Genomic DNA, 17479 nt, shown 5'->3' on the forward strand with positions numbered 1-17479 from the left:
GTAATACCGTATGTAATAGTCGGTGCCTTTTGCATTAAAAAGGTTTTTGGAGGGTCACGTGGGTAGCTCAGTCGGTTAAGCATCCGACTTCAGCTCAGTTCATGGTCTCGTGGTTCGTGGGTTCGAGCCCTGCGTCAGGCTCTGTGCTGACAGCTTGGAGCCTGGAGGCCTGGAGCCTGCTTCAGATCCTGTGTCTCCCTCTCTCTCTGCCCCTCCCCTGCTTGTGCTCTGTCTCTCAAAAATAAATAAACATTAAAAAATTTTTTTAAATCAATAAAAACGTTTTCGGAACTGTTTTTCTCTAATTACCAACCTATTGAGGTTTTGAAACTTTTTTTTCCACTCACTCACTTTTTCTAATCGTTCCTATTGATATAATCTCGGGTTTTAGGCTTAGTTTAAAAAAAAAATTGCTTACTTTAAACTTCCTTTTAATGTTTTTCTTTCTGATTTTCAACTTCATCTGCAACTTGGACTTCATTGTCTATCCTCTGGATTTAGTTCTCTCATTCTTTGTACCATGACCCAGTTGGGTCCAGAGAGCATTGGTAGATATATACATATATATGTGTGTGTGTATTTGTATACACATACATATATTTTTATTTTAGAGAGAGAGAAAGAGAGCATGTGCAAGTCAGGGAGAGGGGTAGAAGAAACGAGAGAGAGAGAGATAAGATCCCAAGCAGGCTGCATGCTCAGCATGCAGCGCAACACAGGGCTCAATCCCATAACCCTGGGATCATGACCTGAGCCGAAATCCAGAGTCAGATGCTCAACTGACTGAGGTACCCAGGCGCACCTGGATATATATTTTTAATTTCTTTTAGTGTTTATTTATTTTTGAGAGAGAGTGCGAGCACGAGCCGTGGAGGAGCAGAGAGAAAGGGAGACACGGAATCCGAAGCAGGCTCCAGGCTCTGAGCGGTGAGCAGAGCCCGATGTGGGGCTCGAACCCATGGACTGTGAGATTATGACTTGAGCTGAAGTTGGATGCTTAACCGACTGAGCCACCCGGGCACCCCTGGATGTATATTTTTAAGTCACTTGAGTTATACCACATTTCCTTGTCAAAAAAAGAAAAAAAAAAAAAGGAAATCCTGATAAACAGTAACAGTGGATAGTTGGGACTGTCAGGTCAAAGCCAGCAGCATTTGTGGGTAGCCTTTCTCTCTGGTGATCATGAGTCCAGGCACTGAGTCTAGCTGCATGGGTTACATTCTGACACTAGCGTACACGATGTTCTTTCCAGCAAATTTCTTGGGTATTTTCAGTTCAGACAATTTACTTGTTTTGAAATTCCCCGCCAATACAAATAGGCAAAAATAACCTACTTGCTTTGTGAGAAAACTAGCAACCAGCCATGAGGAACAGCAGCGTAAAGGGGCAGAGAAGGAGGAGGACAGTAAAGGAGTCAGAAGGAGCAGGAATAAATCAGCAGAGCTCACATAATTTAGGGCTGCCTGTGCTCCCTTCCAACATGTAAAGCTTTTAGAGATTTCTGTAGGAGTTGATTGCTTTTCCTCTTTCGTAATTTGTTCGTTACTCCGGGTCTGGTAACTCAGACCGCATACTAGTGTGTCATTTGCTGAAGATGGTTGGTGTTGTTTTTAATTCTTGATGATAAAACTCTGTGTAAGAAGAATTAGATTCTGTTGAAGGGACAGCAGTATTTCTGCATTTTATCAGTCAGCTTTTGACGTGTACCAAAATCTCTGCAGCCTCAGCGGTCTCGAACAACTCACAATTCAGAGCAGTTCACAAGTTGCTCGGGATTGTGTGAGTTGACCATTTGGACTGGGCTTAGCTGGGCGGTTCTTCCACTGGAGCCGGCTGCCGCTGAGGTTCCCTGGGGTTCACTCCTGTAGCTGAGATCCCCTGGGGTTCCCTCCTATGCGGATGCCTCATTCTCACGCACAGGGCCTCCCCTCCGATAGCAAGCCAGCTTGGGTTCATTGCCACACTGGTTCAGGCTTCTGAGCAAGAGGGCAAGGGCCAGCGTGCAAGTGATTTTCAGCTTCCGCTTGTGTCGTGTTTGCTACTGTTGTGTTGGCCACAGCAAGTTACAGGCCTAACCCAGATTCCAGGGGAAGGGAACTAGACTACCTCGGAGCAAGGGGTCTGCAGGGCCACCCTGTCACCATGTGCGGGCATGCCGGGGGAGAATTTGGAGCAAGCCAGACAAAACCTTGCTCAGTGCTCACGTTGTTACGGTCTGAAACTTTGGGTCACAACAGGGCTCTCCACCTCTTAACGCCCTGATAGTTGACGCGCTATTCGGGGCTTCTCCTCTTCCTGCGGCGTGCACCCCAGGGTTTTCCTGCCCTGCCAGCACCATCCGTGGCTGCCGTTAGAGTCCCGATTTGATGAATACATACTTATGTGCCTTTTTCTTCTCTGAAGTTGCCAACACTGCTGATAACGGAACGAGTGCTGGTTTACATGACTCCGGAGCAGTCGGCCAACCTTCTCAAGTGGGCAGCTAACGGTTTTGAGACAGCTATGTTCATAAACCATGAACAGGTAAAAGGAAGCTCAAGACCTCTGCGTGCTGTATGCGTTCGCGTGCTGGCTAACCCTGAGCAACCTCAGTATAAATTTCCACTCACTCTTTTCCTTCCACCTCTGGCCACACACACATCTCCTTTTTAATCGATTCTAGCAATTCCCAGCGTTCCTGATTTCTTAACTTCCTGCAAACTCGCAGCCAGGGTTTTTGGAACTTCTCTCTTGGTCTTTACAAAAACTTTGTAAAGTTCACATTTACCGTTGTATTAATTACAGAGTCATAGATCGCGATGGAAGGAATTTTGGCTAACATATGGGTGTCAGGGTAGCGAACCCTGATCCCTTCCGAGGCAGGCAGGTGATGCAGTGGGGGAAGTTGGCCAGGTGTAAGGCAGACAGGAGTGCTGGGGACTCTGGTGAACTACAGTTCACCCCTGCTCAGTGCCACCTTGTTCCAATGTGGACATGGGAGCCTGGAGTTGAGAGCCCCCAATTTTTCAGGAGAAGTTACAGTGTAGAATTTTACTGTAAAATTCCTAATTTGTAAGATCCCCGAGTTTGGCCCGCTGGTTGCCTGTTTTTCTCCTCTGATCTGGTGGGAAGAGTTCTGTTTTAGAGCTTTGGAAATACTCAGCGTGGGTCCGAGTCCTGGCCCTGGCTCTTATGATTGGCCGGGTGCCCTTAGGCAGAATTGTAGGGTGGTTGGGAGTCCATGCTCTGGAGGTAGATTGCCTAGCTGTGTGACCTGGACAAGTTTCATAACCTCTCCGTGCCGTCTCTTTATCAGGAAAATGAGAATAATAACAGTCTCGACGTTAATAGGGTGTAGTGAGGAGTAAGCGAGTTAATTTGTACAGGAGCGTTTTCAGGATTGCCCGGCTGCTGAGCAGGTTATTAGCTGTTATTTGGATCTTTCTGAGCCCCAGGTCCTTGTTTTTGTTTTCAATTTGTTTTTAAAGTTCTCTACTTATTTTGAGAGAGAGCATGAGCAGGGAAGGAGCGGGGTGGGGGTGGGGGTGGGGGTGGGTGGAGAGAATCCCAAGCAGGCTCTGCGCTGGCAGCCTGGAGCCTGACGCGGGGCTTGATCCCACGAACTGTGAGATCATGACTTGAGCCGAAATATGGGTGGGATGGACGCTCAAGTAACTGAACCACCCCGGTGCCCCCGCCAGGGCTTTGTTTCTAAAGGGATAACTTCTCTGGACTATTATGGGAGTTCATGAGATGATGTGTAGTGGGGGGGGGCACGTGACTGAATACGTGGTGGCTAATTTCATTTTAAGTTTATTGATTTTATTTTTTTCATCTCATTTTATTTTTAAATTCCATTACGGATGAGAGCAGTAAAGGCTTCGCCCCGTGTCACATAATTATGGACAGATCTAAGGCTAGACCTTGGTTGACTTTCTCACCCCTTCATGCTCCAGGCCACATTCCCGTAGAGGTGGTTCTCGGTGGAGTTTTCTTCCTTCCCTCTGTGTAACTGGGGGCATTCCTCAGACTCAGTCTTCAGTCCTGGTGAGTGGACATAGTGGTAGCTGGCCTCATCTGGCTTCTGTAAGTCCGGGGAATCTGTCTTTGCTTGCAGGATACCAGGACTGGGGAAAATGAATTCTGCTTGCTTTCTTTTTTAAATTTATCTTATTTTTTTTAGCGTTTGTTTATTTTTGAGAGAGAGAGAGAGAGGGTGCGAGCAGGGCAGGGATAGAGGGAGAGGGAGACACAGGATCTGAAACAGGCTCCAGGCTCTGAACCGTCAGCACAGAGCCCGACGCGGGGCTCAAACTCACGAACTGTGAGATCGTGACCTGAGCCGAAGTCGGCCGCTTAACCGACTGAGCCACGTAGGTGCCCCTGAATTCTGCTTTGTTTTCACACATTGTGGGTGTTCACCCTGCTCTGTTCACCTTGTTTCATTCGTGCATTCTCTTATTCAACATCATATAGCAATGGTGGATAAAGTGAATCTTGACCACGGACCCAGTCACTTGGGAGCAAGCCTGGGGATGTGTCCGTTTTTACTTAATTCAGCAATATCCTAACAAATGCAAACCATCAGCCTCCTCAGGTGTACTAATTGCTCCCATGCCTTCCGTGATTTCTAATCAGTATTTTAAAATGACAAAAACCATATGAATGATGAAAAAAAATTTTTTTTTAATATTTATTTATTTTTTAGAGAGCGAGCGAGCAGGGGAGGGGTAGAGACACAGAATCCCAAGCAGGTTCCATGCTGTCAGCACAGAGCCCAGTGCGGGGCTCAAACCCACAAACTGTGAGATCATGACCTGAGCCAAAAATCAAGAGTCGGTGGCTTACCGACCGAGGTGCCCTGAGTGATGCAGATTTCAGTACTGATATAATAAGGGTAGCCAACTTGTAGAAGTTGCTTGCTATATAGCAGGCACCTTCCATGAGTGTGACCTGTATTAACCGACTTGTCACAGTAACCGGGGTGTGGCGGGTGTGGCCGGTGAGGGGACCGAAGCACAGAGGGATTGGACAACTTGCTGCCCACGGCCGCACGGCCTCACGGCTGGTAAGTTTCAGGCCAGGATTCAGACCCAGGCAGGAAGACGACGGAGCAGGTGCTCACAGGCACCCAGTGTGACCATCCGTGCCACGTAAGCCTCACACGTCCACCGAGAGAGAGGGATGCTGCTTCTTGCCTGCCACCGTTGTCACAGGAGCTCTGGGAATCATTTCGTCTAGTAAACTGTTGACGTTTTGGGACAAAATAAGAATAGTGCGCAGTGTATTACGTACGTTTTGTGACATTTGTGCGTATAGATACGTTAATGGTTTTTTTGAAGTGGTAAATGGGGGGCACATGGGTGGCTCAGTCAGCTAAGCATCTGGTTTTGGCTCAGGTCATGATCTCACGACTCATGAGTTCGAGCCTCACGTCGATCTCTGGGCTCACAGCTCGGAGCCTGGAGCCTGCTTCGGATTCTGTGGTTCCCTCTCTCCCTGCCCCTCCCCTCGTTCATGCTCTGTCTCTCTCGAAAACGAATAAACATTGTAAGAAGGGGGTTTTAAGTGGTTTCTCATTAGATAAGTAACACCACAAGCAAAACTTCAAAAAAAAAATCAAATAGTACAAGGGTATGCAGGGAAAGGTAAGTCTCTCTTCTACACTGGACCTTAGTGAGTCCTCCAACCTGGGAAGCAACACTGCCAGATTCCAGAATTATTCTGTGCATATATAAATGTAGCTAGAGATTTTTTTTTTTTCAACGTTTATTTATTTTTGGGAGAGAGAGACAGAGAGCAGGAACGGGCGAGGGGCAGAGAGAGAGGGAGACACAGAATCGGAAACAGGCTCCAGGCTCTGAGCCATCAGCCCAGAGCCTGACGCGGGGCTCGAACTCCCGGACCGCAAGATCGTGACCTGGCTGAAGTCGGACGCTTAACCGACTGCGCCACCCAGGTGCCCCGAGATTTTTTTTTTCTTAAGGGCAGACAGGAGCATGTTATGCACATCCCTCTGTACTGTACTTTTCGACAGTCTGTTATCTGAGAATCATTCCACATCTGTATCTGTGTCTGTATGTGTGTCCACATCTGTACCTACCTCTTCTTGGATGTCCTCTTGCTGTTTTCATGGCAATGCAATATTTCATTAAACGACCATGCCACAGCTGCTTTAACCCCAGCGGATGGGCATGTGAGTCCTTTCCGTCATAGGGCCCGTTACACATCATACTGCGGAGTAAACCCTCTTGCACCTGGTGTGCACGTGGGAGTCTACCTGTGGAGCAGCCGGTCAGTGGTCTGACCAGCTCCCAGGCCGAGCGCAAACTGCCCGGTTGCCCCGCAAGGGTGGCAGCAGACGACGCTCTCATCGGCCCTGCGTGCCGTGCCTGCACCCGACTCCGCTGACTGCACTGGCTATTAGCAAACATCGGCCTTGACGGCTCAGAAACAGAATACTGTTGTCTGATTTTGCGTATTCGAGAAGCCCTTCTGGCATTGCCCAGCCTCCTCTTTCCCTTCCCAGGTGAACACGGACGACCGGTTCGGACAGATCGCGATCGAAAACCTGCGGAGGCGACAGTGTGACCTGGCGGGAGTGGAGACCCGCAAGCCGTTAAGAGTCACGGGTCGGAGAGCAGGGCGGGGACATCCTTTGGTACCCTTAACCCCCCAGGGAAGGGCACACTCCCTTCTCAGATCAGAGAATGTGAGAAGCCCTGTCGAGTGCCCACCTGAACAGGCAGCTGAGGTTCCACGTGGCCCACTGGTTCGTCACGCTAAAGAAGTCCAAGACCTGGGCCGCCGTCTTGGTTTGGAAAATACACATTCACATTTCCCATACCCTATTATTCCAAGTTTTCAGTATGCATATTTTCAAACAACATGAAAGTAGAGGGCACGGTAGGACGAAAACCCATGTCCCATCAGCCAACTTTGGTGAGTCACATCTTTCAATATTGTTTTATTTATCCCCATTTCTCGTCAGTGTGGTCACTGGAATATTTTAAGGCACATCCAGAGAGTATAGCATTACCCCCATAAATACTTCCATGTGAATCTCCTACCAGTAAGCATTTTCTTCCCCCACCCCGGGATAATGGGAACATCATTATTGAACCTCACACATCAGCCGAAACTCCTCCATAGCACCTACTCCACAGTCCGTGTTTGGATTTCCCCAGTTGTTTACAAAAAAAAAAACAGAAAAAAATTCTATAGGTGGTGTGTTTGAAACAGGATCCAAACACGGTCCAAACTTTGTACTTGACACATCCCTTACGTTTCTTAGAATCTGTAATAGAGACTTTAAATATCTTTTATTTATTGTTTTTTAGTTTCTTTGGTTTTTTCTTTTTTTTTGCTGAAGAGACACCACCCACCCCTGCCCCCATTAAATAGGTGAGCTATGTCACCTTACCCCTCGAACGCATTCAAACACTCTTGCTCACGGAGGAGTTCCTTCCTTTATTTCTCTTTAAATATACATTAGTGACTTCTCTCCCATGATAACAATGCATGTTCGGTGTAGAAAATTGGAAAAGATAAAGAAGAAAGATGGGGGCTGGGACGGGCTTTTGAAAAAGGAGTCATCTGAGACAAGTTCTCATGTGCTCCAAGAGTGCCTTGGATTTGTGCAACAGTGCCTCGTACCTTGCCTATTCTCTCCGCTGCACATTCTAGAAAGAACGGCTCCTGTCGAATGGGTGGGAAACAGCATCAGCCGTCGACGTGATGGAAGCGTACAGCAGACTGCCTCAGGCTGAAGCGAGCAGGTGCGGACTGGCGGGAGTTTAGTTTCACGGCGAACAATTCTGATTGATTAAAGGCATAACTGTCTTTAATGTAAACACAAACACAAAACAAACCTCAAGCCTCCAACCCTCACTAGATATATTTTGAACCATGTTAATCTGCTAATACAGGCTAAACCATAGCACCTTGAGAGGAACTCATTAGCCACTAACGGAGATAGAGTTTGTGCCCGAGCAGGTTATTTTGGTCAAAACGAGCAGTCACAACTGTCGCACGCACTCCCAGAGCACCCTGTGCGGTGGCAATTCTGCACAATCCCTGTGTTTTGGAGGAGGGAGATGACATTGCCCAAGGGCTTCTGAGGGGGAAAAGTCTGCCTGCAGATTTTTTCTTTGATTTTATTTTTATTTTATGAGAGAGTGCGCGAGTGGGGAAGGGGCAGCGAGAGAGGGAGGGAGGGAGAGAATCCCAAGCCGGCTCTATGATGTCTGTGCAGAGTCCGAGGTGAGGGCCTTGAACCCATGAACTGTGAGGTCGTGACCTGAGCCAAAATCAAGAGCCGGACGCTTAACTGACCGAGCCACCCAGGCGCCTCTTTGTGTGTATATTTTAAAGCTTCTATTTAAATGCTCTTTTGAGGGGCGCCTGGGTGGCGCAGTCGGTTAGGCGTCCGACTTCAGCCAGGTCACGATCTCGCGGTCTGTGAGTTCGAGCCCCGCGTCAGGCTCTGGGCTGATGGCTCGGAGCCTGGAGCCTGTTTCCGATTCGGTGTCTCCCTCTCTCTCTGCCCCTCCCCCGTTCATGCTCTGTCTCTCTCTGTCCCAAAAATAAAAAACGTTGAAAAAAAAAAATTAAAAAAAAAAATGCTCTTTTGAAAAAACTCATACAAGCACATGATAAAACAAAACAGAAGACGACAGTGTGGAGTACAAAGACCAACCCTTCCATCCTGCTCCCCTCACCACGAGTCTACCACCTTCTCTCAAGAGACAAGTGCCCTTGCCTGTGTCTTCCAGAAGTGAGCTATGCATGTGGAGCACGTATGTCCCCCACTTGCTCTTTACGTAGATAGCAGCGCACTCTGCACGTTATTTACTCTACAGTTTGCTTTTCGAATTCCACAGTGAGCCATAGAGACTGTTCCAGGTCGGTGCACACAGACCCATCGCGTTCTTTCAGATAGCTGCATATCCTCCAGTTGTGTGAGTGTGCCCTAACCTCTTGAACCCAGCTCTCCTCGGTTACAGCTATGATGCAGCTGTGAGGCTGCAGTCAATATTCTGGAATGTACATCTTTGTACATACAGGGTAAACTCTTAAAGGCAGAACTACTGAGTGAAAGGGTGTACATTGTAAATGCGGGGTGGGGGGGGCACCTGGCTGGCTCAGTCGGTAGAGCATGCAACTGACTCTGGATCTCAGGGTCGTGAGTTCAAGCCCCACATTGGGTGTGGGGCCTACTTGGAAAAAAAAAAAAAAAAAAAAGGAGGGCGCCTGGGTGGCTCTGTCAGTTAAGCATCTGACTTCGGCTCAGGTCACGATCTTGCGGTCCATGAGTTTGAGCCCTGCATCAGGCTCTCTGCTGACTGAGGGGGAAGTGGGGGGGGGGGGGGGGGTAAGCATCTGCATGATGAAACAAGGCGTTCCTTGAAACTGGCAAACTCTTGAGGCCCCCGTGGATGTTCTAAGAAAGGACAGGAGCAGACAGTTGCCACCTGCCTCCTGTGGGAATTCTGCAGTCCTCAAACTGCCTGCAAGGCTTGGGGCTTCAAGGGTTCAAGGAGGTTGTGCATATTTAGTACTAACGTGGGATGTGGGAGAGAGAACACTGATGTGAAACCTAGTCTAGTTAAAGGTTATCGAGCCCAAGCAACATTTCTGAAAGTCTGAAAGTGAAGCTGAAATATACGATAAAAGCCAATGAGGAAATATTACTAAGAATAAGACTGTCAGGGCTCCTGGGTGGCTCAGTTGGTTAAGTGTCCAGTTTTGGCTCAGCTCATGAATTCACGGTTCAGGAGTTCAAGCCCCATATTGGGCTGTGTGCTGGCAGCTCAGAGCCTGGAGCCTGCTTCAGATTCTGTGTCTCCCTCTCTCTCTGCTCCTCCCCTGCTCACATTCTCTCTCTCTCTCTCTCTCTCAAAAATAAAATAAACATTAAAAAGAAAAATTAAAAAAAATGAATATGATTAATAATTCTTAAAAAAAAAAAACCCTCCTACTCTTAATAAAAATTTCTGGTCCCCAAAAAGAACAACAACAAAAAAAACGTGCTCTCAGAATCTTCTACCTGCAGGTGGCTGTCATAATTTAGAAGGATGTTCTGACATGGGCTGGCATGGCACCATTTTTCTAAGCTATGCCAGCTCCTGTCTGTGGGAAGAGACAGAAAGTCACCCGGGAGCAGACTGCTGGTCTTCAGGGGCTCAGGTGAAAAGACCTGCCGAAGGTCATGGAACGAGAAGCAAGGACACAAGCAAGGAGGCTTAAGAGAAACCTCAGTGCAGAAGGGTTCTGTCTTTCCCGGCGTGCTGTGGGGTGGGCGGAGACGGAACGGGGTTGAGGCCGAGTGAAGGGATGTGTACAAAGGGTCCCAGGCCTTCTGGAAGAAACCCCCAGCCCCAAAGTTAGGGAAGCCTGTGAGAGACGAAGTGCGGTGGCCCCGGCCGAGGTCCCTGCAGGAAATATCCCTCCTGCAGGGCAGAAAAGTCCAGGCTGGTAACAGGCCACCTCAGGGCCTCAGGGTGGTTCTGACAGGTCTGGTCACCGTCACTGAGACGCTAAGTCCTTCAGGAGCCAACTCAGCCCAGAAGTGGAGGATGATAGCATGAGAGGCAAGAAGTGGAAACTCTAGGCTGTTGCTGGCAGGGCCTGTCCCATCAAGGACACCGTCACAGCAGCGAGCGACAGGCCCGCAGCCTGCCAGGGACCCGTGACCAGGCTGCAGTGCCGGTGGACCGGCCAGGCCAGCCAGCGCCTCCCCCACCCCACCCCGACACCTGGCACTTGAAAGCAGGACAGCCCCATCTGAACTTCACAACATGACACCGAAGTTCCAGATCCCCTTTTCATCACCGTGCAACCCAACTGCTTTTCTTTCCTGCTCGGGACCAGGCCGATCAGTCTCATCGTGTCTCAGATCATACATACAGACGTACGGACACAGATCTGCTTCAGTTCTCGCCGATGAGGCTTTGTTTTGTTTTCCTCTTTAAGCAAAGCACTTTAAGAAGATTTTATTTTGTTACCTGTAACAGATCTTCACTGAGGACTTCTGTTTTCTCAGCTCTGTGGGGAAAAATGAAAAGCTCAGAGTCAGAAATCCAGAAATGCAAAGGAACTCGTGAAATTTAATAGTTACTATCCCAGAGTTTAAAACAACACAGCTAGGGACGGACGCCTGGGTGGCTCGGTGGGTTGAGCGCTCAACTCTTGACTTCAGCTCAGGTCATGATCCAGGGTCGTGGGATCAAACCCCACGTCGGGCTCTGTGTGCAGGGTGGCGTCTGCTTGGGGTTCTCTCTGTCTCCCTCGGTCCCTGTCTCCCCCCGTTCCCCGCTTGTGTATGCATGCTCTCTCTCTCTAAAACAAAAAAATAAAAAATAAACAAAACAGGCAGAAATGAATGATAACGTGGGGAGAAATTCCACCAATGTTGACATCAGAGGGCTCCTTGACCAAAACCAAAGAAAAAAACCAGCAAACAAATGTCTGCAAAGAATAGCAACCCCACACAAGAACAAAGCCTCAAGACCAGGGGCTCCCAGACCTGGGCGTGTATAGAATCACGAGGGTGGGGAGTGTGCGGATTTAACATGCCAGTTTCCAGGCCTCACCTCTGTTCAAAAGCAGGTCTGGAACAAGATCCTGCTTCTTTATTATTTTTTTTTATTTTTATTAAAAAAATTTTTTTTTTCAACGTTTATGTATTTTTGGGACAGAGAGAGACAGAGTATGAACAGGGGAAGGGCAGAGAGAGAGGGAGACACAGAATCGGAAACAGGCTCCAGGCTATGAGCCATCAGCCCAGAGCCTGACGCGGGGCTCGAACTCCCGGACCGCGAGATCGTGACCTGGCTGAAGTCGGACGCTTAACTGACTGCGCCACCCAGGCGCCCCAAGATCCTGCTTCTTTAAGAGGCCCTCTCCTCCCAGAATTCCATGGCCGAGACCCACAGGCCACCCCTGGAGAAAAGACTGCTCTAGAGGCGCCTCGCTGGCTCAGTCAGTAGAATGTGCAACTCTAGATCTGGGGGTCATGAGTTTGAGCCCCACATTGGGCATGGAGCCTACTTAAAATACATTAAAAAAATAAATAAAGACCGCTGTAGAGAAGCTGAACCTTCAGTTCCTAAAACGATCATTTCTGAGCTTGACAGCCTTACTGAAACGAGTTTGTCACAAATCCAGGAACGTGATTCAATACTACACACACAAATAGTAACAACTGAGTATTCCTTCCTTCAGGCATCTCATCTTTACTTTAAAAAGAAACAAAGTATCAAAGTATTTTCACAGCTCTCTCCCACTCATGCTTTCCAATTATTATTAGCTAGGTAGACCTTTCCAGAAAGCCGACCTGGCGGCCATCGATCGGCAGAGGAACAGCCTGAGTTGCTCGAGCCTCAGTTGCCAGATCACGGTACTTTCCGAGGACTCCTCTGCAGCCCAAAGGGGCAGCACTGTTGCTGTACGTAATACCCAGAATGATGGCACTCGAGGTGCCATAGTGGGACTTCTGGTTCAACCAGTGATTTAAGTCGAGTCATTGGACACCCCTGTAATCAAGTCATTTGATTAGAAAGCAAATCAATGTATTTATTATCCTTTTTTTCATTTTACCAACTAGACCCTTTGCTTTCAATATAGAGGTACTTTACCTAAAAAGGTATCTGGAGACTGAAATCTATGTGGAACATATTATACGAAAATGTTAACATACAGCTTGAAAATAAGTGGACACTATGTTTCCCGCCTTTATGGACACTCAGCCACATATTACACTGATAAAATTAATTTTAGAAAGAGATCCAATATCTCTTCTTAATCAGATTTATTTCTGGGCTTTCTAGTCTGTTCCATTTATGTATCTTTTTTATGCCAACACCATCCTATTTTGATGACTACTGCTTTGTAATATACAGCCGATCCTTGACCAATATAGGAGTTAGGGGTGTTGACCCTGTGCAGTGAAAACTTGGCACATAACTTTTAACTCCCTGAAAATTTAACTACTAGTAGCTACTGTCGACCACAAACATCACTGAGAACATAAATAGTTGGTTAATATGTATTGTATGTTATGTGCATTGTTTCATGTATTCTTACAATAAAGAAAGTTAGAAAATGTAATTACTGGGGCGCCTGGGTAGCTCAGTCGGTTGAGCGGCCGACTTCAGCTCAGGTCATGATCTCGCGGTCCGTGAGTTCAAGCCCCACATCGGGCTCCGTGCTGACAGCTCGGAGCCTGGAACCTGTTTCGGATTCTGTGTCTCCCTCTCTCTGACCCTCCCCCGTTCATGCTCTGTCTCTCTCTGTCTCAAAAATAAATAAACGTTAAAAAAAATGTTGTTTTTAATTAAAATAAAAAATTTAAAAAAATGTAATTACTTTTTAAACTTTTTTAATGTTTATTTACTTTTGAGAGAGAGAGAGAGAGAGAGAGAGAGAGAGAGAGCGCAGGTGAGGGACAGAGAGAGGGAGACAGAATCCAAACCAGGCTTCAGACTCTGAGCTGTTAGCACAGAGCCCAATGCGGGGCTCGAACTCACGAACTGCGAGACCATGACCTGAGTCGAAGTTGGACGCTTAACCGACTGAGCCAGCCAGGCACCCCTAGAAAGAAAATGTTATTAAGCAAATTGTATGGAAGAGAAAATACATCTACAGTATTGTACTGTAAAAAATCTGCATATACGTGGGCCCATGCAATTCAAACCCACGTTGTTCAAGGATCAAGGAGTTTGAAATCGGGAAGTGTGACGCCTCCAGCCTCGTTCTTCTAGCTCAGGATTGCTTTTGCTGTTTCAGTCGTTTGTGGTTCCATGTGGATTTGACAATTGTTTTTCTTTTTTTGTGAAGAACACCATTAGAATTTTGATAGGAACTGTACTGAAACTGTATAGACAGCTTTGGGTAGTATGGAGGTTTTAATAACATTACGTCGTCTAAACCATGAATACAGGCTATCTGGGAAGATTACTTTTCCTGACGAATCATGAGTCTGGAATGTAACATACAAATTGGGGGGGCTCCTTCACACTGAGATACCCCCATTGGTCTATGCTGTCCCCACCTTAATTTTAGGGAACCACCATGGTCCCTACCTCCCCGGATATGTGCTCCAAATGACTCGATCTTTCTCATCACTGTGTCTGGTCCAAGGCTCAGCCCAGCAGCCCTTTCTATGCTGAACTGTTTGGGAGTGTTCATCTTTACCAGACAATTTGCCAGTAGAATTTTGACCCAGGGAAAGTCTAGCAATTACTCAGAATACCGGCCACGGTGCCCATTCAAAGAGTCTATTAGCCACAGAAACTTGGTTTTTACTGAGATGTGATTTTTTTTTAAGTTTACTTATTTATTTTGAGAGAGACAGGGAGAGTGTGACTAGGGGAGGGGCAGAGAGAGAGGGAGAATCCCAAGCAGGCTCCTCGAGATCAGTGCACAGACTCTGATGCAGGGCTCAATCTCACAATCTGAACCGCGAGATCATGACCTGAGCTGAAATCAAGAGTTGGGACACTCAACCGACGGAGCCACCCCGGCGCCCCTGAGATGTGATTTGTGATCAGATTTAAAAAATTCATGATAAAGCAAAGAGGGAGAGCAACATGTTAAGCTTATCAAGGCGCCTAGAGACAACGCAAGCCAACGAGTAAAAAAAAACACTTGCTAAATCAGATTGTTTTCAATCAGACATTTTGCTCCACAGACCTAAACTTTTTGTATACGGGTCTTTTTTCTGCTTCGTCAGAGCCTTCTTTGTGTCCAATGTTCTGTGCTTGAAAACGCACTTGAATGTTTCCTGTCTGTAACTGGGAAAACGACACAAAGCAGGAAAGCACTTCCGGCTCACCATTTTACTCTGGGGTTTGTTTTTTCCTATGCAAGCCACTGTGCAATCTCACTAGTCATTCCAACAAGGCTTACATAGGGCAGGCTTTTTAAATTTATTACTTTTTGGTAAAGCATTAACTTTTTCCCTTGTAATCCCCAAAACCTACAAGTGGCAGGGCCGTGCAGGCCTTGATGTCTTCCCCGGTTCCCTTGACTGGTTGTGGTAATGGCCAGCCTTTCAGTCGTGCCTAACGGGAGTCTCACTCTTACTGGGCCAGAAGAAAATGGAAACGCCCCCAACCTGAAGCAGTTCCACTTACCCGGAAAGACACAGATGCTTACGCTAGGGCACAGGGTCAAAGGAAAATCTCCAACTGGCGTGACAATTTCCAACTCTAATTGTGGACTGATTTCTGGAGAAGTTTCTGCCATCGGTACACTCAGATGCCCAACGCCACTAATGTGAAACACCACCCTGTTTCCCAGGATACAGACTACTGCACGTGGGCCGCGTCCACCCGCATAACGCACGTATTATGGGACCGTGGAAACAAATGCTCAAGTCCACACCTTCAATGCATGCTGTGATCTGCCAAGCACTGTGCATGACTGACCTCTTCCCTGCGAGCCAGACAGATCCACGGGAGCAGAGACCAAGTCTATCTCGGCCATCACTGCCCCCTTCCCCGGAGCACCCGGCTTGCCATGGCCACCTGCCTGCCACACCATTGCGGGTGCTTCGTAAATACACACTGAATGCATTAATGAAAAAGCAAACGGCTGTCCCAACAATAGAGAATGGTTTGAAAAAAAGGTCTTTGTAGACTTCAACAGAGGTAGCAAGAAAAAAATTCAATAGCAGTAGGCAGAAAAGCAGACGTGTGCGTAGAATTGCCTTCCACAGTAAAATCCACAGCGACTAAAATTAAAACATGATAGTGCCTTCCAAAGCTAATGTTGTTGTTTTTTTTTTAATGAAAAAAATACAGCAAGTAAACTACCCATATTACCAGGGGTCAGCGAACTATGGCCCACAGATCCAATCTAGCTCACTGCCTATTTTTGTATGGCAAGCTAATGGTTTTTACTTTAAAATGGCTGGGGGTGGGGGAAAGAAACTCCAAAGAGGAACATACGTACGATGCGCAAGGACGATACGAAATTCGAGTTTCGGTGTGCACAAATCAAGTGTGACTGGAGCACAGCCAGGCTGATACGTTTGTGCATCATCTATGGCTGCTTTCACACCACAACGGCAGGGTGGCGTTACTGCGACAGAGACCAGACGGCCTGTGGAGCTCAAAATATTTCCTCTCTGGCTGCCTCCCAACCAGGCTGCCAACCCCGGCTGCACACCAGTGATCCTCACGGGGTGTGGTGCAAACCTCGCAAGGAGGCTTTCTGGAGTCACTTTGAGGACTGGTACGTGAAGCCGGTCTGGAGGCGTGTAGCCGGCCTCCTCCGAAGTCCCGCCTCACGTTTGAGAAGCTGCTGCTAAAATGAACGGGGGCGGCTGACTCTGATGATACAGTCCAAATGTGAGGCACAGCCCGATGCTGGTGACGTTGGTGACGGGCGGAAATCAGAAGTGATGTCTCTCCTCCCCCTACCCACCTCCACCCACTCCCCTCCCCAAAACCCACTGAACTATTGTAACTATTGTTCTCTTCCCGATCCTTACCGACACACCAACGTCAGGACAAGGTCTAAATAAATACAACCGCCTGGGTCAGGCGTCGGCTCAGGTCACGATCTCACGGTCCGTGAGTTTGAGCCCCGCATCGGGCTCTGGGCTGATGGCCCAGAGCCTGGAGCCTGGTTCCGATTCTGTGTCTCCCTCTCTCTCTGCTCCTCCCCCGTTCATGCTCTGTCTCTCTCTGTCTCAAAAATAAATAAACATTAAAAAAAAATTAAAAAAAAAAAAAGAAAAGAAAAGAAAAATACTACAGGTGATTCCATTTTTTTTTTTTTAATATTTATTTTTGAGAGACACAGAGACAGAACACAAGCAGGGGAGGGGCAGAGAGAGAGGGAGACACAGGATCCGAAGCAAGCTCCAGGCTCCAATCTGTCAGCACAGAGCCCGACGCGGGGCTCGATCTCACTAACGGTGAGAGTGTGACCCGAGCCAAAGTTGGAGTTTAACTGACTGAGCCACCCAGCCACCCCCAGATGACTCCATTTGTATGAAATGGCCAGAAAAAGCGAATCTACAGAGGCAGAAAGCAGATTAGTGTTAACTGAGGGCAGGGGTGGAACTGGGCACTGACTCTAAAATGGCCTAAGGGATCTCATCGGGGTGAGAGAACTTTTGTAAAATCAGACTGTGGTGACGGTCACACGATGCTGTCGGTTTGCTAAGAAATCACTGAGTTTTGGGGGCGCCTGGGTGGCTCAGTCAGTTAAGCGTCTGACTGCGTTCGGCTCAGGTCATGATCTCGCAGTTCGTGAGCTCAAGCCCCCATCAGGCTCCATGCCGACAGCTCAGAGCCTGGAGCCTGCTTCGGATTCTGTGTCTTCCTCTCTCTCTGTTCCTCCCCTGCCTGCACACTGTCTGTCTGTCTGTCTCTCTCTCTGTCTCAAAAATAAACATAAACATTAAAAAAGGAAAAGAAAGAAAGAAATCACCGAGTGTTGCACTTAAAACGTGCAAATTCTATGACATACCAAGGTGGTTTCAGAA

At 47.7% G+C, this 17479-nt stretch overlaps 1 protein-coding gene across 1 annotated transcript in view; it reads right to left on the minus strand.

Annotated features, from left to right (window-relative positions):
• Nucleotides 1-17479, minus strand: part of LOC125154806 (uncharacterized) — a 520558-nt gene that overhangs the window by 298452 nt on the left and 204627 nt on the right. The window contains exons 6-7 of the mRNA XM_047839458.1: nt 10986-11025; nt 7636-7796 (exon numbers count right to left, since the gene is read on the minus strand). Of these exons, the coding sequence (XP_047695414.1) occupies nt 7636-7796; nt 10986-11025 (201 nt within the window). The remainder of the gene's footprint in view (nt 1-7635; nt 7797-10985; nt 11026-17479) is intronic.

This window comes from Prionailurus viverrinus, chromosome E3 (assembly GCF_022837055.1).
Source record: "Prionailurus viverrinus isolate Anna chromosome E3, UM_Priviv_1.0, whole genome shotgun sequence".
Taxonomy (NCBI): domain Eukaryota; kingdom Metazoa; phylum Chordata; class Mammalia; order Carnivora; family Felidae; genus Prionailurus; species Prionailurus viverrinus.